Source organism: Scleropages formosus, chromosome 16 (assembly GCF_900964775.1).
Source record: "Scleropages formosus chromosome 16, fSclFor1.1, whole genome shotgun sequence".
Classification (NCBI taxonomy): Eukaryota; Metazoa; Chordata; class Actinopteri; order Osteoglossiformes; family Osteoglossidae; genus Scleropages; species Scleropages formosus.
Window position 1 is genome coordinate 15,164,477 of NC_041821.1, and position 22,817 is coordinate 15,187,293.

At 39.2% G+C, this 22,817-nt stretch overlaps 3 protein-coding genes across 11 annotated transcripts in view; 1 reads left to right on the forward strand and 2 right to left on the reverse strand.

Annotated features, from left to right (window-relative positions):
- Window positions 1–8,525, reverse strand: part of usp48 (ubiquitin specific peptidase 48) — a 31,345-nt gene extending 22,820 nt beyond the window's left edge. Inside the window, exons 1-7 of one of the 8 annotated variants that reach the window (XM_018741399.2) lie at window positions 6,222–6,510; window positions 4,722–4,856; window positions 2,927–3,047; window positions 2,541–2,682; window positions 1,001–1,128; window positions 644–768; window positions 114–222 (exon numbers count right to left, since the gene is read on the reverse strand). In XM_018741399.2, the coding sequence (XP_018596915.1) occupies window positions 114–222; window positions 644–768; window positions 1,001–1,128; window positions 2,541–2,682; window positions 2,927–3,047; window positions 4,722–4,855 (759 nt within the window). In that variant the 5' untranslated portion in view covers window position 4,856; window positions 6,222–6,510. Of the gene's footprint in view, window positions 1–113; window positions 223–643; window positions 769–1,000; window positions 1,129–2,540; window positions 2,683–2,926; window positions 3,048–4,267; window positions 4,348–4,721; window positions 5,432–6,221; window positions 6,511–8,295 lie in introns of those variants that run through there. The other 7 variants (XM_018741398.1, XM_018741396.1, XM_029258971.1 and 4 more) reach the window with 7 other exon arrangements.
- A 1,176-nt stretch (window positions 8,526–9,701) lies between these two features.
- ldlrad2 (low density lipoprotein receptor class A domain containing 2) lies at window positions 9,702–18,621 on the forward strand. Its single transcript, XM_018741415.1, has 4 exons — window positions 9,702–10,037; window positions 14,880–15,395; window positions 16,450–16,566; window positions 17,504–18,621. The coding sequence occupies exons 1-4, from the start codon at window positions 9,926–9,928 to the stop codon at window positions 17,752–17,754; spliced, it is 996 nt and encodes a 331-aa protein (XP_018596931.1). The 5' UTR covers window positions 9,702–9,925; the 3' UTR covers window positions 17,755–18,621.
- On the reverse strand, window positions 18,501–22,029 carry LOC108927837 (U1 small nuclear ribonucleoprotein C-like). Of its 2 annotated transcripts, XM_029259192.1 has the most exons (7): window positions 21,968–22,029; window positions 21,220–21,262; window positions 20,246–20,354; window positions 19,971–20,060; window positions 19,521–19,625; window positions 19,050–19,194; window positions 18,501–18,575 (listed from the first exon to the last, which is right to left on the reverse strand). In XM_029259192.1, exons 1-6 carry the CDS (start codon window positions 21,973–21,975, stop codon window positions 19,070–19,072), a joined length of 480 nt encoding a protein of 159 aa, XP_029115025.1. In that variant the 5' UTR covers window positions 21,976–22,029; the 3' UTR covers window positions 18,501–18,575; window positions 19,050–19,069. The 2 variants fall into 2 exon arrangements, with proteins under 2 accessions (XP_029115025.1, XP_018596934.1); XM_018741418.2 differs by having other exon boundaries at window positions 18,501–19,194.
- Window positions 22,030–22,817: the final 788 nt, after the last annotated feature.

Sequence of the window (22,817 nt, forward strand, 5' to 3'; positions counted from 1 at the left end):
TCCGAAGTCATTTGGTGTCTACCAATGCACAAGAGGTGAGGCAGGCTCTAGCACCTCCATGTGTGCAGTAATTACTTCTCTATCATGTTATGAAATGCCATTTTTTAAATTACCTTAAGAAACTCAGTGATACAGTCGGTGAGCTGCTTATGTCCCTGGATGTTGAGCTCCAATTCATAAAAGCGGGATGGAAGCAGAGATGCACGGCCACATTGGTTACATCTACATCACAAAAACAGGAACTCAAATGAACATCACGTGCATAATATATTTGTACTCTTGAAAACCGAAATTCCCTGGAAATAAATAAAAGTATTAATATTAAATACTATTATATTAAATGACAAATATGATCAAATTTAATGTCAAAAAGCTGCAAAAATGTAGACAATTAGAAAGCAGTAAATACTTTTTCATAGAACTGTTTCTCTGATTAAATTTTCTTTGGAAAACTTATTTTTCTTTGGCCTGTATTGTTTTTTGCTAAAATTGATTTAGATTGCTGAGAAGTAGTTTGTGAGAAAAAATATGAAACTGGCTGAAGGAAAAGCTGTGAAAGTTTAAGAAACATGAATTTACTTGAAAAACTATAATGTTACTGAGTAACAGACACATTAAAATATGAACAAATTGTAAAACTCACACAGTAACATATGCAAACTGCCCACAAAACTGCTGCTGTATTACATTATGGAGATTGGGGTTCTTCTGTTTTGAAAGTGTATCTTCCAAAAGAGACAGGAAGAGCTTTGAAAATTCCTGAGCATCCTAGAAAACAAATGTACAAAATGGGAAAAAAGAAAATTTTATCTGAGAAACTGTCAGTCCGGTTTGTTGATCCTTGGCATAACTGTTTCACGAGCATAGAAACAAAGATTTCAGTTCTGCTCTAAAGAAAATAAAGGCCAAAGGTTTACTGCTGAAAATCTTTACCAAATCGGTATATAAAAAGGTTACTTTTTCCAAAAAGAAAAAACCTTTAGGACAAGTGGATCTGCACCTGCTGTTGTCCTGTATTCAGACCCAGTGCCTTCACCAGACCCGAGGGATCAATGTATCGTCTGTTACTATTCTGCAACAATGCAAACAGGTACTGCAGATGCTCACATATAGTCTGAGGCTCATAATCTAGAGGGAAAAAAGACATCTATTATAATTATATCAAGACATAAAATACAGCATATCCAGATACATGAGGCTTTCTCCAAAGACAAGATAAACAAATTGAAAGTTATATTTTTTTCATCGAAGCAGTCTGTGTCTTTCACTAGCGACACAATGATTTACATGTTTATATAGCTCAGGCATTTTTTTTTTTTTTTTTTTTACTGGAGCAATTCAGGGCAAGTATCTTGCTGAAGGGATGCACAGAAGGTCGGATTTGAAGTTGGCTTCTTCGAATAAAAGGCAGCAACTCTACCCAACATGCAACTCGCTCCCTCTAACGGGATATTGTCTGCATTTCAGAGTGAAAGATGGAGGCAGTAATCTTGAGAACATTCATTTACTTCAAAAACATCAGAGTCAAATAATGAAAACGCCTTTGCTCACACTCCATGCTTGGAGGATAGACTCGGGCCAAAGTTCAAATCCCACTGTAGTACCTTTGAGCAAGGCTCGTGTCCTGAATTGCTCTGGGAAAAATTACTCAGCTGCATATATAGGAACATCCTTGTAATTATTGCTTAACACTAAGTCACTGGAGAGGATAGCTAAAGAAATGTAAATTAATTTTTTTTCCATAAGAAATCTGACCCGTATCAAATTAACCCAGTGACATGAGGAATGGCTGTAGTTGATTTTGTTATGGTTGATTTAAGTAGTGTGACTGGTAATAAACTACATCTAGTTCCTGAATAAAGAGTAGAAAAAAGAAAAACATTTTGTCCAACTATGACCCTATTTGTACATTAGCAGTTATAATTTCCCAAGTATTATAAAGGTTAATAAAGACTGAGGTCCCTGTCTACATTTCCCTCACCATGCAACAACAGAACTTAATGGCAATTCACACAGATTTGCTCCAGTAGGTCTTCATAGTGTATTTCCAGAGACATCCTAGCTATGTTTTAAATGTAAGGCTATTCCTGGTACTCTGATGTGATTAACCCAAGTGTCCAACTTAATGTTAAAATGTTAATAAAATTATAATTGAAAGGAATTCTATGTCTGGACACCTTTTTGAACTTTTCTGATAGTGCTACGTGACTGGTGTTGGTAAATATTGTGACTTTTTGACCACTGTATCATATCAGTAAGTATTTGCAAATTCTTGGTATAATGTTTCATTCCTCTCTATGTTGCACCGACTCAATCAATCAAAGTAAATACAGAAACAATATATTTAAGAAAATAACGTATTGCTCATATATAAATATATGTTTAAGAAGTATATTTGAACAAAAGTGTGTGTTTTTCTCTGATTTGTAATAACATGCCGCTGTTTGGCTGCATGGTTTACTTAACACTCCTTTTTTGTTCATCTTTATCAAGGATACACATATCACACATAAGCTGAAATAAAGAGTGGTTTTACTGACCTGAGTCCAGGTTGTGCTCCTCAGCTCGTGAATTCTGACACATGTACAGGGTTTTCCGCAATTCTAGATTGTGAAACCACACCTGTAAGAATGTGTTGACGTAACAGGTGGCCCCCAGGTTTGTCAGCCCAACAAATTTGTTCTGCAAATTACAAACATTTTATTATATAATCCAACTGTCCTTGTAATAAGTTTATCTATACAAATAGGTTCAAAAAATGTCTCTAAAAAGTGCATCTGAATACAAAGTATACAGCATAAAAACATTTGGGATAAGGCTTATAGCCATATATATAATCATGAATCTTATTACTTAAATCCTAAAACAGAACTTTCAGGAGGCAATACCTTGGAATTATATTTAATGGAAGAATTTAACAATTTACCTTGTCTCTCCTTTCGGAATTTGGGTCATCAATGTTATGGAACGAATTTTCATCAATTTCACCCAACCAGACATGTTCTCCAATGCCAACAAGACAGTTTGGATTTCCTTTACAATTTCTTCTGAAGAACAGAAAGAAAAAGTACTACATACTTTACAAAGAAAAAGTACTGATCTGTTAAGGCATATTTTGAAGTTCAATACAAAAAAAAAAAAAAAAAAAAAAAAAAGAAATCATGGAGTCAACTGTTCTGCAGGGGGAGGAAAACACTTTGCTATGTTACAAAGGAAAAACGCCACTGTAAAAGGCACTTTCCCCAGTGCTGCAATTCAGAACTCTATTCTAAAATTTTCCCCCAAATCCCCCATTGTAAACGAACAACTCACAGATTGAAGCATTTAAATAGCCAGCTATGGAAAAAAAATTGTATAATCCATTCAGTCAAAATAATTATTATTAAACAATTATTTCAAATTGTGCTTTAAAGCACTGCATTAAAACAGCCATCTAATGGGATTAATACAGCAAGTACATGTTAAGAAATTCACCCTTTAATGTCCAAAGACTTTTCTTATCTACCTCTGTCCAATGTTCACTGAAGCAATGCACTGGAAATTCTAGCACAGCTTGTGCAAACTAATCCGGCTCCGGCACCCCTAAGGCACAGCCTCGATATATATACATACTGTAACACACGCGATCTCCTATAGGATACAAACAACAAGCAAAGGTGGTTTCATTGTGCATACTGCTTTCTGTTGTTCTTAGAAAACACATGTCCTATTCAGGTGCTGACAAAGAGCACTTGGGAACAGCATTCAAAACTACTGACTACTACAGGCTGCTTTACATTCAAAACCAACTGACAAAGCAGCAGGTGGATGCAGTAAGCTAATACAGTACTGATACTGAATCATTTACATTTAACAGACACTTTTGTCCAAAGCAACTTCCAATGAACTCTATGCAGTGTTACCAGCCCACACACCTCATTCATTGCGGTGACTTGCACTGCTAGATACACTACTTACAATGGGTCACTCATCCATACATCAGTGGAACACACACTCTGTCACTCATACACTATGGGTGAACCTGAACAGCATGTCTTTGGACTGTGGGAGGAAACCAGAGCACCCGGGGGAAACCCACGCAGACACGGGGAGAACATGCAAACTCCGCACGGGCTGAGCGGAGATCGAACCCGCATCCTCTCGCACCACCCAGGCGCTGTGAGACAGCACTGTTACAACCAGCCAATGAAACTGATTGTTACATTCTGTAATTCTAAAATCTGCTGTAAAATCAGCCTGGTCTAACACTTATTAGGTCCATACAAACCTATATGGGCATCCCATCCATGCTTCAGACAGCTGGTAGCATAGTGGTTACAACTGCTGCCTTTGCACCCAAAGGTCATAGGTTCGAATCCCCCTCCTACGGCAGTACCCTTGAGCAAGGAACTTTCCCCAAAATCCCCCACCAATTTTTAAAAAAAAAAAAAAAGACCCAGAACGAATGGGTGAATCACTAAGTCGCTTTGCACGCGCCAGCTAAACGCATGGGTAGAAATGCAAGGAGGGGTTGAACGTCAGAATTGAGGCTGACGACTCTCCATTGATTCTGAGATCCTGCAGTTTTGCTCTCCAAATTAAATGGTAAACTTAACTCTACGGGGCACTGAAGTCGACTTCCGCCGCATGAGCGTGTGGCGGGAACGGCGGAAGTGCGATGACACCGTCGCGCTACCGGTTCCCTGGAAAGGCGATCGCAGGCAGGCGACACGTCGGTGTACCTGCAGGCGCCCCTCTTGCACGCCGGGACTCTTATGCGATATGCCATCTCTATGTGCTCCTCTGTCACATCCTCGGGCTTCACCGTGTCCACCCAGCGCCAGGCGGCTCTCTCCAGCTGCAGCCGAGGAGCCATTCTGCAACAAGGGCGGCCCAGCAGCAGGACTCAGACACATCCAGAAACACAAGCGACTTCCTCACTCACTGAGCGATCGGGAGGCGTCTTTCCCCCACCAGTCTGCTTTGTTAAACTTCTCCGTCCTTCCTTCCTTGCCCTAGGACTACGAAAGGCTCATATCTGCCTCACAAAATATAAATGTTATCAATACAACAGCACATGATGCTGCTCGCAAGTGGTCGCCGCCAATAAAATACTACGGCTAAAAACGAAGGGACTGTTCGACATGATCATTTGCTGACCAAGAATGATGTTTTATACCACGTAACAAATATTAAGAAAGAGCACGTCAGCTAATATTATATATGCACAAGACCGAGCGAGATCAGCGACAACAACCAGTCACCCCCAGTTTTAGCTACTGGGATTTTAAAAAAAGAAAAGCTTTCTTCTAACCTTACACGAGTTTATAGTACACGTACTTTTTACACGTGCATGTATTTTCTACAGAATTATCGATTTGTTTCGACTAGACCGACGCACATCCGTATTTTAACAAATATTTCCTCATTCACTTTCAAACTTGTCCACGGCCCGAAATACCTACGTAGTACGTATCTCTGTTAGTGACGCAATACGTACTGAACGTTGGACGAGACCATAGGAAAAGGTATAGAATAGAGGGGCGGCCGCTAGACCTTCTGAATCCAAACCATTCGCACCCATAAAAGGAGCCGGTTACGATACTCGTTTTCTGCTATCAATATCGTCTAAATCATTCATTTCTCTTGCGTGTATCGACCACAGTATGAATAAAGATAATTTTGCTTTTCTAGTTCTAACGGGATTTTAATCATGGATAACAGAAAATCGTAATGTCCAAGATATGGCAATAATAGATATCCTCCTGGCTTGTCCTGAAAAAAGTTTCTGAAAGTTTTGAAAAAGTCTAAAGCAACAAAGACTTGTTTTTCATTAAACTACGTGTTGCGATCGTTTGTTCGCTATATTTTTTCTTACTAAAAGTCACAAAAGTTAAGGTCTTTACTCAAGTCAAGATACTTTCATTCCATACCTTGCCATTATCTGTAGATTTTTTAAAACTTTTTTAAACTTATTTTAGAGCATAAAGGAAGGGTTTTTTTTTAAAATAAACTTTATTTAATAAAGTTATCAATAAAATACACAACCAAAAACAAACATCGAAAAATCCACAGTCAAACGAACCCAAAACCATTTTCCTGCAGAGTTGGTCAACAAAATTACTAAACAGCCATTACATAAAATACATATCAAGACAGTGACAGAGTCTTTCCAATAACAATCCCCTTCCTGGCTTCAAAAAATATAACTGACCCACCATGTCTTCCCCACACCAACATACCCACGAAAGGAAGGGGAATTACTCCGTGAAATTACTGACTCTTGCTTTTACAGTCTTGCTGGGTGGCGAGCGCTTGCCAGCCGTCCCGTAATACGGAATCGTTCTTCAAACTTTAAGGGATAAGAGTTGCGTTCCTTATTAAAACCATACGGAACGTGGTTTGTCCCATATTTCAACCTTTCACACCCAGAGACATTTATTTATTAGACATTTATTACATATATTTCTTACATAGATAAACTTCGCAGTTCGCATAAAAGTGCTAAAAGATTAGGAAAACAAATCGCAAAAATGGATGCGAAACAGAGCTGTGCTGCGTGTGTGAGTCCGACTGTGATTGGCCGTTGCTACGTTACCTGGAGGCAACATTTGCCAATAGGGGAGGGTCAAGGGGAACCCCCCCCACCCGCGAGAGGGTCAAGGCGGGGGCGGCACGAGAGTACAGCGAGTACCGCTGCTTACAGCGCCTTGGTGGTGCGAAAGAGCGTGGGTTCGATCCCCACTCAAAAGGACTGTGAGTCTGTTCCTCATCAGTTGTGAAAGAAGTGTTATAAATCGACTAGGCAGATGCTATAGTGATTATGGTATGTGACACTTCAGCATGACATTAAAATTTATTTTTCAACTGACATGTATGTCAGTGAGCTAAAAGCAAATTAAATTTGTCTCAGAGATTCATTTTAACATGTAATTCAGTCAAGTAGAGACTTCTTGTTTACACATATACATTAGCTACAAAGAAATTCCAAGTGTCCCTTATACTGTCCCTTATTTTCCTATAAAGAACCCAAGAGTGTCCGTTATTTTCTTATGCAGGGGTTGGCAACCCTAGGCGAGCAGCATTGCGTTTCTGCTAGTTAAACTCCAGAATACCGATAGATATTTGAAATCATTGAGCAAAGTTACTGCTAATTCAAGCATTTTGCTTTTTAAATACTAAATTAATTAATAATTGTTGGTGAGAGTCTTGGGATAGAGACATTTTGCAGCTTTCAGTGGCAAATCAAAGGCAAATGACGGTAAAAGCCCAACAGATAGGTTGGTAACATGAGTATTTTCGACATATGCTCCTGAATTACAAATTCTTTGTGTCAATATGTATTAGCTCAGTCACAAATCACACCAAGAACAGACAGAGAAAACTCCTTTTAGGAAGTATCTACCACATCACCTAAAATTAGTGTGGTCTCTGGAGAAATGACATTTCGTTTCACTGTACACGAGCTGTATAGAAGAATGACAATAAAAACAACTTCAACTTGAACTTGAAATTACAGTTCCATCACAAGTGGCTAAAATTGAAATATCAGTGTTGAAAATACAATATCATTACTTGCAACATGTAAAACTTGGGGTGGGGGGGTGAGAGACTGAAAAAGTTAATCTTTTCTTGATATGGAAATAGTGGCATGTTTTTACAAGTTCTGTCAGATGTTGGCATCTTGTCCGGCTGAGTGGAACAAGTGGCTGAAATTTAGAGTAATCTCATGGCATTAGGGATTTCCCTGCTTTACAGTAATTTACAGTAACTAAGCTCTAATGCTGTGAGCACTACTTGCAGATTCATACTGTAAAACTAAAATACAACCCAACACCATATCCTTTCATCTTACAGTTATCGTGAAATAAGGCAGCTAAAGCTAAAGAACTGGGAGAAAAATAGCCTCTTGGGTCAAGATACCACTGGCTCCCATACCTTTCTTTGGCACTGCAGTGTTGTGCCAGTGTGGCCTATTAAGATTTACATTTAGTCACTTAGCAGGCACTTTTCTCCAAAGCAACACTATGTAGTGTTATCAGCCCACACACCTTATTCACCAAAGTGACTTACACTGCTAGATACACTTATAATGGGTCACTCATCCATACATCAGTGGAACACACTCTCTCTGTCACTCACACACTATGGGGGAACCTGAACAGCATGTCTTTGGACCGTGGAAGGAAACCAGAGCACCCAGAGGAAACCCACACAGACACAGGGAGAACATGCAAACTCCACACAGTCTGAATGGGGATCAAACCCACATACTCTCACACCACCCAGGCACTGTGAGACAGCAGCATTACTCACTGTGCTACCATGCTACTGTGCTGCCTGTTTGCTCTTCCATCGTGCCGCCCATGATGAAGTGCAGATCTGTTAGCCAGTGTACAAGTTCAGTCAGAACAAACAGAATCTGTTAGCCAATGGTGTCAGGAAGCCATCCCAGTGGCCAACAGGGTCCACTCCTCACCGAGTGGAGAGCAAAACAAAACAGAGCCATTTAGATGAGATACTATATGTTTAAACAAATAACCTAAAAAAGTGAATGAAACCAGTATTTTAAAACAAGTACACAAATTTGTGTCAGACAAACAACTGGTAAAACACAAATCTGTAAAATAATGTGCTCTTATCTCAAGGTCAAATAATTCCTGTACACTCCGTGATCTAAATAAACACCGTGTTTAAGCATATTGTAAGTGCTGCGGAGTCAGTTTCAGGAGCATACAGGGTACTTTCAGAATGTTCTGTCCTCTGCTTGTGGCTTGAGTAGTGAAGGTGATGTCAGAACATCCATCAAGGAGATCACCCTGGTCAAGGACTGCAGATAAGTGGTTGTAAGCTGTATGCTCTAGAGTTCTAGAAAGAAAAGGGAGACAGGAGACTGCCTTATAATACTGTACTGAGTTTGGGTCCAAGTTTCTTTAAGAGGGGTGAGATGTAGGCAGCTTTGAAGGCAGATGAGAATCAACCAGAGAAGAGTGAGGAATAAAAAAATGGAATAAATAAAATGAGCATCTTGTGGGGAAATGGGCTATAAAAGAAGGGATGGTATCAAAGAAGATGGTGGGGGCCTTCATGTGAGAGCAGGAGATTGGAAACGTTACTTTCTGGAAGGATTTGCAATATAGGGAATGAGGCATTGCAGGGAGTGCTAGTATAGTGGAAGTAGGGAACTTGATGATTTAATCAACTTTGTCTCTAAAGAACTAAGCAAACTTAGTAGCAGTGAGAAAGGAGGTGAAGGTGGACGGCATTGTTATGCTTGTGGAATCATCCTGTGATGGTGTACTTTGTGACACATAGATAGATAGATAGATAGATAGATAGATAGATAGATAGATAGATAGATAGATCATAATGTAGAGTCTGCAGCCAGCAATCCCCAACCTTTCTGCCCATTTTCTTCCCTTGGCTACCAAGGGATTGTTGCTGATCAGGTGCATCCCTACCTGACCAGTCTAGTCTGTCTTTAATTGTATTTCTGCAGCAGGAGGATTGTATTTTCTGCAGCCTTCTGTAATTTCTCTTTATCCAAATCGCTTTGCAGGCTACATAATTGGGAAAAGTGCACCGACTGGCAGATTAATGACGCCTGCGCTGGTGGCACCGAGGATTAGTCTGCTTTTTCCCGAAACACAACGGGTGAAAAGTGTTGTCATGGAAATGCAGCGATACGTGCAGTTTAAACAGAGCGCTGCTCAAAGGCGCAAAGGCGCAAAAGCCAAAAGGCGAAGGTCGAATCTGCGGAAAGAAGGTGCCGGAAACATTAAAGAGAAATATTCATTTAAATTCTCCTCAGCAGAAAACTTTCCGACATGATCACACTGTTCATGGAACAGTGTTGAAAGCGCTGATGACCCAATACTGAAGGCATACATAGTAGTACATACAAAAGAAGCTGAAAGTGAGAGCCTCTGAGTCTGAGTTTGGAGGAATGTCCACATGGATGGCTAAAATGAAGACACGTTTGCAAAACATAATGATAATATCCACTTGCTTTGCTCTTCTGAATTTCTTGACTCTCCGAGTCAGCGCCACCGAAACAGGTAAGGGAATCATGATGCTATTCTGACTTTTAAGAAGTAGCCTTATGGTATCACTTTGAACTCTGGCGGCTCCTTTCCAAACTGATTGAAATTTTTTTTGGCACAGACTGAGCAGGTCTTATCCGGTTAATCCATAGTTAATGTTAATTCTTAGTTATGTAAACGTAAAATGACTTAATTACATTTTTTTTTGTGAGAGTAAAAATTCATTTACTCTCCTTATATATTTTGAACAACTTTGCCTATTTATTTGCATTTTGCATAAGCAAACGAACTGAAGAAAACATCAACACCTACCTTCACCTGGCATCATCTCTAATTGATAGTGACAATTTGTGTATAATATTATTAAAACAGGGGGCGCGGTGGCGCAGTGGGTTGGACCGGGTCCTGCTCTCTGGTGGGTCTGGGGTTCGAGTCCCGCTTGGGGTGCCTTGCGACGGACTGGCGTCCCGTCCTGGGTGTGTCCCCTCCCCCTCCGGCCTTACGCCCTGTGTTACCGGGTAGGCTCCGGTTCCCCGTCACCCTGTATGGGACAAGCGGTTCTGAAAATGTGTGTGTGTGTATTATTAAAACTTAAAAGTTTTAAGGGCGATTATTTTCGCATTCCAAAACTGACAAGGAAGGAGACTGATGTATTGTTTATATATGATCAAGGTAACTCAATGTTGCACTGCTAGAAACAGTGTTTATTCACAATCAATGAGCCCAGTACGCGAAACACGAGTTCGGCTTCGACTGCAGTCAGTCAGTGCTTGTCAATGATACAATGATTCAAATATGATCGTTTACTACTGTATTGCGCTGCTGTCTGTTTCTAAAGCGGTGCCGCGGCGTCATGACGTTTAGCCTTTTGCGAAGGAGCGAGGGGTGGCCTTCCCACAAATCAGTTTAGTTCTTTCTTTGCAGCTTTCCCAGAACTTGCAGAAGGCACTTCCAACGGACGTGCTCCTCAGCCCTAGAAACGGAGCTAATAAACACCGGGCAGGTTATAAATCTCCCTATTATTTGGTCAGCAGCCCAGATGCCGGGGGATGTGGGTGCAGATATCTTCTGCTCCCATTAGCACTTTGTCAGCTTCTTATTTTCACAGTAAACTGTCGCCGCATGTATCAGTTAGTAGACAAGTTAAGTGGAAGAAGAAACCGAATAGTGATTTTTCCTTTATGTCTTTGTGACGACTTGTCATTTTTACTTTAGAATCCGTGCATTGTAAAGAATTTTAGGACAACTACCCTTAGCTCCAAAGATCGTAGGTTCGAGCCTCACCTGTGGCTGTAGTGTAGCACCCTTGAGTAAGCTCCAGTAAAATTACTCAGCTGTAAAGGGTAAATAATTGTAACCTTGACATTGTAAGTTACTTTAGAGCAAAGCATGATCAGCTAAATAAATAGCAGTACAGTGTCCACTGCATTTGAAATCAATGGCTAAACACTCTTCATGTATGGTGTTCATGCACTGGCTTAACTTCATGAGCATCACCAGATAAAGCCTTTCATCAGCCGCACTACTCTGGCATTGCTTGCTTGTGTACCTTAACATTATTAAAAAATACTAGGGGGGTATCAGGATTCATCTATCCTGTGTTTTATGCACCTACTCGAGCAATGAACATCAGTGCATCAAGTGGTAGGTAACAAACTAAGTTTACTTGAGTCACATGTCTGCAGCCATGTCTCTCTTAATGTAATGCACGAATTGTATTTTTGCTGAGATGTATGTTGATTTGGACAAAAGCGTCTGCTAAATGAATAAATGTAAATGTAAATGTAAACACATACATAGCTCGAATGGTCAATGGTTTACTTATAGTGCTGTGAAAACGCATCAATTCCTTCCATTTCCAGTCGTTTCTGCTTTTGAAGCTTTTTTGACATTAAATTTGACTGGATCTTTCTGCCACTTTTAGGAGTGCATGAATGGAGTCTGAAAGAGAGGCAAAATGATACCAGTATTGTTTAATGTCATTTCCTTGACGTGGAAGATAATGAAATATGCACTCAGAGGTGTGAAAAGGTAATAGCCTTTTCACAGTCCATAATTGGATGGGACACCTTTAGTTGCAATGACTGCAACTAAAATGCTTTGTGTAACTGTCGACCGGGGTCTCACATAACCCACTGTGAAGGGATTTTGGGCCACTCCTCCATGCAGAACTGCTTTAGCTCGAGAACATTAGATGGTGTTCAAGTATGAACAGCTCTTTTCAGTTTGATAGGCAACATCATTTCAATCAGGTTACATTTTAGACCAGGCTATTCCATAACTTTAATTTGAGTTTTTTTTTTTCTCTCTTCCCCAGTCAATCTGATGTAGACTTGCTTGTATTTGGGATCATTGTCTCGCTGCATTACTCAGCTGTAATTTAGTGGATATTACATTTATATTTACATTTATTCATTTAGCAGACGCTTTTGCTCAAAGCAACGTACATCTCAGCAAAAGTACAATTTACTCATTACATCACGAGAAGGAGACATAGCTGCAGACATGAAAGTCTTAAGCAAATCTAGTTTGTTCAAAATTATTATTCTTCAGGAGGGAGGCGTGGTGGTGCAGTGGGTTGGACCGGGTCCTGCTCTCAGGTGGACCTGGGGGTTGAGTCTCGCTTGGGGTGCCTTGTGATGGACTGGCATCCTGTCCTGGGTGTGTCCCCTCCCCCTCCAGCCTTTTGCCCTGTGTTGCTGGGTTAGGCTCTGGCTCCCCACAACCCTGTATGGGACAAGCAGTTTCAGATGGTGTGCATGTGTGTATTCTTCAGAATTTTCTTACACAAGGAAGATTTCATGGTTCTTTCAATGATAGCAAGGAGCCCAGGTCCTAAAACAGCAAAACAACCCAACCCATTACTCTGCCACCACCTTAGTTGTTACTCTGAAATTCTGTATTTCATTTTCACCAGACATAACGGAGCCCACTGTTGTCCAAAAAGTTTGGTTTGTTTTTAATGTATCCTCAAAGCATTCTTCCAGAAGTTACGAGACACATCCAAGTGCTTTTTCGCAAACTAAAGATGAGCTTTTGTGTTCTTTTTAGTAAGAATTCCTCCTCTAGCGTATTCAAGTTTTGCACATTGCCTTTTTTGTTATGGAGTCATGGGCAGCTGAAGCAAGAGATAGTTCCCTGGATGTTGTTCTGGGGTTCTTTTTTGCATGATTAATGAATTTACACCTTGCTCATGAAGAAATTTTGGCAGGACAGCCACTAGATTCACCACTGTTCCAAACTTTGTCAATTTGTTGAAGTTTCTCACTTTGGTTTGATTGGAGGTCAGAGCCTTAGAAATGATTGTGCAGCTGTGTCCAGACTGATAGGCTTTAGGAACTTTTCTCTGGAGGTCCTCAAAAATTTCCTTTCAGAATGGCATAATGTGCCTCTATGAATCCCCGTTTTGCCAACTTGACTTCTGCTGATGGGAGTTTTAAGTAGTTGAAAATTAAACTGGAAAGTGCTAGCCCAGATCAGCCTGATTCTATTGAAACAGGTGACTCTAATTACCTGCTTATATAGGCTGATGAAAGATTGGAGAAATTACCTTTTCACACCTAAGACTACATTTTATTGTCTTTGACTCAAAAGGAAATTACATAAAAATACTGGTGTAATTTTTTTCTTACCATCCTCTTTACTATCTGTACTGAAACCATCATGAATCCAATTTAAACAACAAAGGAATTAAAATAAATGGTGGAAATATTAACAATATCACATATGCAGATAACCTTGTATGCAGAACTAAGTCAACAAAATAACTTCAATAGATTATAGAAATTGTAAGTCATAATAGCAAAAAAGGAATGAAAAAAAGTTCAAAGAAAACTAAATTACAAATATTTAGGGAGCACACTAATATCAGAATAAAATCCATAACAGTAAATGGTGTAAAAAATAGAAACAGCTGAATTATAGAAATACCTAGGAGGGTTCATTATTCAAAAAGGCAGATGCATAAAGGAGATCAGGTCAAGAAAAGCCCAGACAAAATCAAACTTTAACAATGTCAAAAAAGACCGTATACTGTCGAAAATTAGACAGCTACCAGACTCAGAACACAGAAATGTTTCTGTTTTGTCAATCTTGCATGGCAATGAATCATTGTTAATACGAAATGATAAAGAGAGAAGAATATTCTCTTTTCAAATGTGGTGCTGGAGAAGGATAGTAAATATACCATGGACTGAACAAGTTAGAAATGAGGTGATTGAATGAAAAGGTCTGCAAAAATCAACCTTCTCAAGATAACAGCTAACGGAAAAGGCAAGAATAGCAGCCACATAATGAGGATAATAGAAAATGACTAAATTTTGCCCTTGGTCTTGCAAGGCAAAATAGAAGGAAAAGGGACGGAGTAGACGGTGAATAAAATGTTTGGACAACATGTCACAGTGGACAGACTGCAGGTAACAAGAGATCCTTCTTCACTGCACAAGAGACTGAAGGACATGGAAAAAAATGACTGACAACTTTCATCTTGGGGAAATCCCCTGACCATATGGATGGATGGAAGTATATACCATATAAAAATGTATAACAATTTATTTTTCACACCAAAATCACACACATTACAACTAAAAAAAATCCATTTAGTTAACTATACCCTTAGGGATGCCATAACCACACTTAAGTAATCTGTCACATTGCGAGGAAAATGGCATATTAAAACAACTTAATTTCTTAATTTCTTGTTAATTTAGTCCACTCCAAGGAATGGTAAAAAAAAGAATTCTTATTGACAGTGGAAAAAACATTCTCATTATTTGGTTTTCTTTCAATTTAAAGGGTATTGATTTAATGTGTTATTTTAGATCTTTCACTACAGGTTTTTTTTTGGTTTTATTACAGTTAATCTCGTGGACACCTGTGGCCAGACCATCCAGGGTGACAGAATCACAGTGAAATCCCATCAGGAGTCAAGGAAGCACTACTTTGTCACCATGGAAACAGACTGTCACCTCACTATGCAGGCAGTATCCCCCAGAGACAATGTGCAGTTCCACTTCCGTTCCTTCCTTGTCTACAGCCTGCTACGTGTTTCTCCATTCATCGAGCAGCATTTTACTTCATCAACACCTCTCCCAGAGGCCTCCAGGAGCCTCCCTCTTCCAGTTCCTACAAAACCTGGGCTTTGGAGTGAGCTCACTACCATGGAAGGGTCTGGCGATCCTTGTTATGCTGGTTCTTACATACAGTTCTATGATGGAAAAAATAAAGCCTCCCCACCTATTGGTTCAAAACTATGTGGGAAAAGTTTGCCCAAAGCTGTCATGTCCACCGGAAACTATTTAACTCTGCGATTGGTGACCAGGGGATCTCAACCGAGAGTGGATTTTGTAGGAGTTTTCACATCATTTAGACCGGGTGAGAACTAGAGATTTCTTATTTACTGAAGGGATATTTAATGGATATAACGTGTATTTTTTCAGCCTACCTGAAATGAAATGAACATAAATTCAAATCCAGACAGTATTTTATTTTGGTTTTTATATGCATGCTGTATGTAAGTTGGTCTCACTTTTTATGGTTTAACAGTTTTGAATAGTCAGGAGCCATATTTTACCTGTTGCAATTTCAAGTTCATTCCTATGAAACTGGTGTGTGACAAAGGTGACCCTATGAAATGCAGATATTACTAAATTATCTCTGAAATAAATAGCAAATCACTTACTCATTTACTTGCATTAACCCATCATCCTTGTCAGGGCTGCAGCAGTTCAGAGCCTATCCATGAATCAGTGGACTAAGAGGGGTTCACTCTGAAAGTTGTTGTTATTGTCAATTTGTCATAAGGTTTACAACTTCAAACGTGGTGAAATCTTATACAATCCTTAAGAAGCCCCCATTCCTTAACATTTAAGAATCAAACAGCCTGCAATTTTTACACTGGGAATCTTGTCATTGCATCACTCTTAGAGTCCCTAAAAAGGGAAGATATTACTAAACCATAAAATAATTTAATAAAATTAATTAAAAAAATCACTTAATGCAGCAGATGATATATGATGGATCAAAGACAGCTTTGTGATGTAATGACTGGCTTTGTGATGACTGATTTATCCCCATATTCATCATCTTGTGATAGTTTACAAATACTTGCCAATGCCAGACACAAGCTACAAACACTGGGAGCGAATTAAATGTAGTCCCACACTTCTACCCTATCTAGCTGTGATTTACTGCCAGCCAATGTGCAGACATGGAAAGGATAGTGATGTTTGCTCCGAAAGAATGTTTAAAAAAAAAACTGAAGAAAATACAAGTGAAAACACACCTCTGAGGTGACTTGAATGCTCTATATCAGAAATATTTTAACTATGTTTCTCTTTCTTACTATGCAGTTTTTGAGCTTTTAAGCAGTGATTATTTGTTTTCAGACAAATGTATAGTTTGAAATTATATATGTCTTCTTTGCCAGGTCAACAGTCAGATGGAATATCAGTCCCATCTATTCCATCGTTGGTGCCATCTTTAGTGCCGTTAGCAAACAGAAGCTGCGGGACCCCAGACATCATTAAACCAGACACTGTTACAGGTGAATCTTAATTACTGGGTTTGGGCATTCACAACACCAAAAAACTATAATTACTTTTATGAACTTCAATAAATGTCTAATTCAACATCCATCCATCCATCCTGGGAAGCATGGGGGAAAGGATGCCAACTCATCTCAGGGCAATTAAATACACTCGCATAGTTATTAATGGCTATTTGCAGTCACCAGTTAATCAGTCACTCTCACCAGTTAAGACTAATTTACACCCAAACCACTGTGCTGCACCATTTGTGGGCATCTGACATTTTAAGACTTTTTGTCTAAAACCATCTCAGTGCCTTGTAGTGATATGTAACCTGAAGTCGCATCTGAAGGAGACTGGGAGAATGTTTCTAACAGCACGTGAACAGGGGATTGAGCTATATTAACCTTTTATTGACTATGACATTGGTTGAACTTACAAAAAAGTGACAAACAGGCTTCTGGTGCCAATTTTATATGAAGGTTGAGGTACAAGTATATATTCTGGTTGGATGAAAATAAATCTGATCATTTATAAGGTATAGTGCAAAACAACTAAAAGGGTTTTACTCTAGAATTAAATACTACTGTAATCTTTCAGAGCATTACTATCAGCCTTGTCACATTTTCACTTCAAGAATATTTATGTCTTGAAGGTGCATCCAAGCACTGTCTGATAGCCTCATATTTCTATAATCCACATTTTCATGTTTAAATTGGTTGTTCCCACAGAAAAATTTATTCCACAATCACTAAATTAAACAAAAAAAGTAGGTTTTATTTATAACCTCATTCAATACAAGAGCAGGGCCCTTTTTGGGACAGACATAAACACAACAACAGTAACAAACTACAATCTTTCGCTATGTAATTTACATTCACTTCTCTCTTGCAATCCACTATAAAGCAGCTATTTGTGTTTTGCAGTGACATTGTGCCTATTTGTACTCTACAGATTCTCAGACCAATATCCTGGTCTTGATCCTATACATTACTCTCGGGTTGCTGGCAGGTGTGGTGGTCTTGTGCTGGTGCTGCTGGTCTCCAGGCTGGTTCCTGTGGAGGGTAAGCATCTGCCACTTCCTGTCCTGCTGCAGCTCCACTTGTGGCTCTTGCAAACTCTGCACCTTCAGCTGCTCCTGCACAGAGTTTCGCCTAAGCAAGGTTACACCCCATGGGACTACTAACACCACCGTTGCTATGTAACTGCAATACTTAATCACTTGTGGCAAATTGCATAGACATTGATAGATAAGAGAACCACTAACAAAAGGCAAGAGTTTTTGACTTTGGAATTTAATCCAAGGGTGGCAAAGCAAGTTATTTCCGTTTCCATGTTTCATAGAAATGGTTACACTACTGTTTAAAAAATGTCATTCAAAAACTAATTTTTATCTTGCAGATGTACAATACATGAATTATTTTGTAATGTTATGGCATAGATGACATAGCTAATAAAAAGTGAAAGCTACAAAAAAAAAATTGTAATAACTGAGAAGTAGATGGCTCAAGTGCAGCACCTGCCTGTCTTCTCCTCTCAAACGATGCCCCACAGGACTTGATGCTGGGTCCTTTACTCTTCTCAGTCTACTCTGCTTCCCTTAGCTCTGCCATTGTTTCTTATGACAACTTCTACAGCTGCTATGCAGATGATATGCAGCTCTTTCTCTCTTTCCACAATAATACAAATGTATTAGATAATAACCAAATAATTAGTGGCCATGCAGCTGTGTGTATCACCAGATGACTAAACCTGCTGGACTACTAAGTGTTCCATAATATGTGTGACATTTAAAATAATGTGTAAATAATTCATTAATATGCTGCCTTATTGCATTCTTGAAACAATAAAAATGTCAGGATTACAAATCAAATAAAGGGTTGAATGATCTGACAAAAATTTATAAGCAGGATTTCAGGTGTCAGTAGGCGTAAGAGGAACTTACAGGAGCAATGCGTTTTCACAGAATGAGCACATGGAATGCAGGTATTGACAGCCTTGCTGCCTTTCCTTTCATATAGGAATCCTACATTTAAATTAACAAAACATATAGTTTACTATATGCATGCATACACACAAACACACAGAAATGTTATGGATAGTGCATAACAGGTCACACATGACTCAGTTCTGTAATTTATTTATAAAAACTGTCAAAACAAAAACTAAATTTTGATAAACTGCATTAAAAAACAAGATTACGGGACTAACAAGAAGCAATTAAAAACTCACACCATCAAAATAACACATTTGCTGAAATTCTGAACAATCTGGAGCAAATCAATGTACTGACAAAGCCAGTCAACACAAAATCTTGTTAAATGATAGTGTATAATAATGTAGATAAGGATACGAACATCCATAATTATTACTTAGGTCTGCTTTTTTCTGAAACAACAACAACAATAATAATAATAACAACAGAATGAGTAGAAGAGGAAATTCAAATCGCAGTACAGCAGAGGAACAATGAAACATTAAAAAACGAGACTAGTGATACCATATTCATCTGAAAGAATTTCATCTGTCAGGGTGTGGCATGCCAGGTCTGCCAGAGAGCATCATGGGTCGAGCAGGCAGTCGCATCATGTGTGGTCCAGGCATCATCGGCATTGGTCCACCCATTGGGGGATGCATACCTGGACCTGCAGTCAAGAGGGAAGATTCCAGGGGAACTCTTAGTCTGCATATATATTCACAAAAATTCGGCCGATTGATAATTTAGCATAGGCCTGAACACACAAGCAAAAGTCATGGGTATTTATATAGAGGGATTGCTGGTTTTCTCCAGGAGTGGAAAAGGAAAGAAATGTGAACAAACTGACTCTGCTGAAAAAACTTTAAAGTCACTGCAATGAGAGGTGTAATATTCTAAGTTTCCAGTGTCATGAACCAATGCTCCACTGGTGCTTTCGACAGAAAGCAAGAATTTTTTTCCCCACGGATCAGAGAATGAAAGAAATAGGCTTACCTGGTCCTCCAGGCATCATACCATGCGGAGGTGGGCCCATCATGGGCATCATAGGAGGTCCACTCATATGGGGAGTAGGTAGCATCCCAGGGCGTGGTGGAGTGTCTGTGATAAAAAGAATATGCATGTTATTATTGTGTTTAAAAAAAAAAAGGGAATTTTCTTGATTACTGTCTTGTATGCTTTTACTGTCATTGATACGGTACTCTGTTACCAAAAATGCCGTATGTATCATGTTCAAAGTATTATGCACTGTATTGTATCAAAGTTATCCAACTCAAAAATATAAAGAGGTGACAATGTTATTATGATGCTTTGGATATTCTATTAGTATATTTCTTAGAGAATTCAGTAAAAATCTCAAAACAATTAAAACATTCTGTTCACTGCCCAAGTACATGAGCACTTCCAGTGGAAGATGGGATAATTCTAGCACTGCAGGACACTTACTAAGGTTTGTCGGTGGAATTAGAGCTCCGCCGGAGGGTGCAGCGTTGCTGAACGGAGATGATGGGATCTTGCCCTGCTTAAAAGCAGCCGCTGGGAACACAAAGCAAGATTTGTTCATTTGTAACTGCACATGTACGCAAAGTGTTAAAGAATTAATATGAAGGTGTAGAAAATACCATGAGGCGATGATTGAGAAGAAAACGGAGGTCCCAAATGTGAGCCAACATAACTGGACCTGAGAATAGGGCATGGACCACAGTATTCAAGCCACTTACTTGTCTTATCGATAAGGCTTTGTGCCTGCTCCTCCATCCATTTCTGGTAGTAGTCTTTTACATTCTCCTTGTGCTTACGCCCACTGCAGTGGGTCTTTCGAACAGATGGCTGCAATCAAAAACAGACTTAGGTTAAATATCAGTTTTATACTGGGGGAACAAGTATTTACTGGTATGTTTTAACCACCTTTGTCTTTCCCCATGTGAATAATGAAGTTTAATCACTTACACTGGTAATTTTTAGAAAATCTGCACCTCGATTCTAATCTTCACTATAATGTATAGCAATTTTACACTAAATTTTTAGACCTTTTTAGTCTTTCAATATCACTTGGAGAAATATACATTTGGAAAGGTCAAAATTCTTATTTTTATTTTGCCAGTGTTTTTAGTTTTAATATAACCTTTGAGATTTCTTGCTAAGCAACCCTTTGCAGAAATGCTGGAGGAAAAGCAACCACAAACAGAGCACAAATCATCACCACTTTTGCCTGATAAGTGAATCAAACTGTATTGTTTCAACTGTTTAAAAGGACAAAAGTCATGTCAGTTTTACCCATATAGGTTAATAAATACCTGTGCAATACCAGTGCTCGGCTTTACATTCACATCTGAATAGACTCACCCTAACAACCCTTTGGAGAAGAGACTTGGTCTGAGAACCTTGACTAGGATCATGCACAGTACAGGCACACGAGATGGGGGGGGGGGGGGGATTCCTGCATGCTACAATTAACCTTTATTTAGAAGACATCTTTGTTCAAAGAGACAAAGGCAATTTTGTAGCGTTTTACCCATTTATACAGCAGGGAATTTGCACTGAAGCAATTTTGGGTAAGTACTTAAAAGTACTCCAGTAAAAGTAGCAATTCAAACTCAAAACACTCAGATTACAACGCAAGTCCAGAACACCTGCAGGCCACTGCAACACGAACAGCAGGGCGATGACACGCAGACAGACATGAAAAACTCACCGAGTCATGTGTTAGGTAGGTGTCACAGTAATCACAATAAAACCTAGAAGAGGTCAGGACAACATGAGGACATTCTGAACTCTCAGCCTGGACTACATGGTGATGGTCATTTCTAATTCAATTTCAAATAAACTTAAACTTATTGTTATTCACAAATGTAAACACCACCTTTCTTTGATTAAGGCTGAGTGAGAGTGAAATAGCGTTACTTACTGTGAAACTTTTCTAAGACATGATTAAAATAAGACTAAGTACATGGTGTAATTAAGCACACAACTGACAACAACCGACACATATATTGCAGCTGGCTGGGGTAACTTTTTACTTATCAATCAGGGCAAGTACAGCAGGAGGTGGGATTCGAAGCTGCATCGAATGGAAGGCGGTACCTTAAGTTTAACCACTACGCCACCCGCTGCCCTCAGGCTTAGGCTAGTCTAGTCAACAGGTTCACAACACAACAACAAGCAAAATATGTGAACTAATCGCTTCTGCAATGCTAAACAACTTGAACTTAGCTGGCTATCTACTGTGTTTTACACTAGCGACTGGCAACACGATTCGATTTACCAGCTGCGAACCGCCAAGTTGTTCATTCGTCAATAACTGACTTAAAACTGTGCAAACCCGAATAGTTTTGACTCCTAATTGCGTTTTTTTTTTTTTTTGGTTTTCAAGCACATGAGGAATTCATATTTCCGTAACTCATACGAAATCTACAACCGAAAGACTGCATTCTAGAACTTACTTCGGCATTTTAACCGATCAGGTGTACGAGCGCGCTCTTCTTGCATGAACCCCGGAAGTAGTTAGGAGACAACGTCTGACCTTTACAGTAGTGTCGGAGTTGTCGTTAGAGCGCCCCCTCCCGTTTAGTGTTAGCAGGGCAGGACTGGGTTGTACAGCGAGTACTTTGTCGCTCAGCCATGAAAACGTGTTTGGAAATCTGTGAAATGTTAATAAAATATCATTTAATGCAGCCGTATTTGCAGTTACAAATTGTGTTCTAGTAGGAAAACACTCATGACCGAGAGCTTGCTACAAACTACTGTGATATGCTTTATCACGGAGCCGTTCGTGCTTTATTTCAAGACATAACTTTTGTACCCTACCTACGTCATATCATACTGGAATTGCTTTAGAGTATTGGGCCTCTCGGTGGGAAAGAAAATATGGTTTTTACAGAATTATCCACTTATAAATAAGATTAAAGCTGCATTGTTCAAGATTCACCGAATTTACCCAGCGATTACCTTCAACAGTTAAAAAAAGATGATATCAGAAACTGTGTATTGTGAAGAGCACTCTGAGTCTGAAACTGTTGTGCATTTATTCTGGCAATGCTCACACACTAAAACTTTGGCAAAAATTTTATGTATTAATATTATCGCACACCATTGCATTGTCAGAATTGTGGGAGAATGTGCAATTTGGTTTCTTTTAATGCTGAAAGAAGACAACAAAAAATTTTACGTAATCAGTTAAAATTTATTATTAACCGGAATTCACATCCATAAAAACAAATTCTGTAATAAGAAACGTGACTTCTCTTTGTAACACACTATGAAGTCAAACAGTACATTACTATTCAAGATTCC

What these genes read in the sequence shown, in the direction of transcription:
- ldlrad2 (XM_018741415.1), top strand. Translation starts at nt 9,926, where the DNA reads ATGTCCACATGGATGGCTAAAATGAAGACACGTTTGCAAAACATAATG. An exon ending in AGTCAGCGCCACCGAAACAG is followed by an intron (nt 10,038 to 14,879) that starts GTAAGGGAATCA and finishes GTTTTATTACAG; the next exon opens with TTAATCTCGTGGACACCTGT. An exon ending in TAAACCAGACACTGTTACAG is followed by an intron (nt 16,567 to 17,503) that starts GTGAATCTTAAT and finishes TGTACTCTACAG; the next exon opens with ATTCTCAGACCAATATCCTG.
- LOC108927837 (XM_029259192.1), bottom strand. An exon ending in CCTACCTAACACATGACTCG is followed by an intron (nt 20,355 to 21,219) that starts GTGAGTTTTTCA and finishes TTTTGATTGCAG; the next exon opens with CCATCTGTTCGAAAGACCCA. An exon ending in AATTCCACCGACAAACCTTA is followed by an intron (nt 19,626 to 19,970) that starts GTAAGTGTCCTG and finishes TTTTTATCACAG; the next exon opens with ACACTCCACCACGCCCTGGG.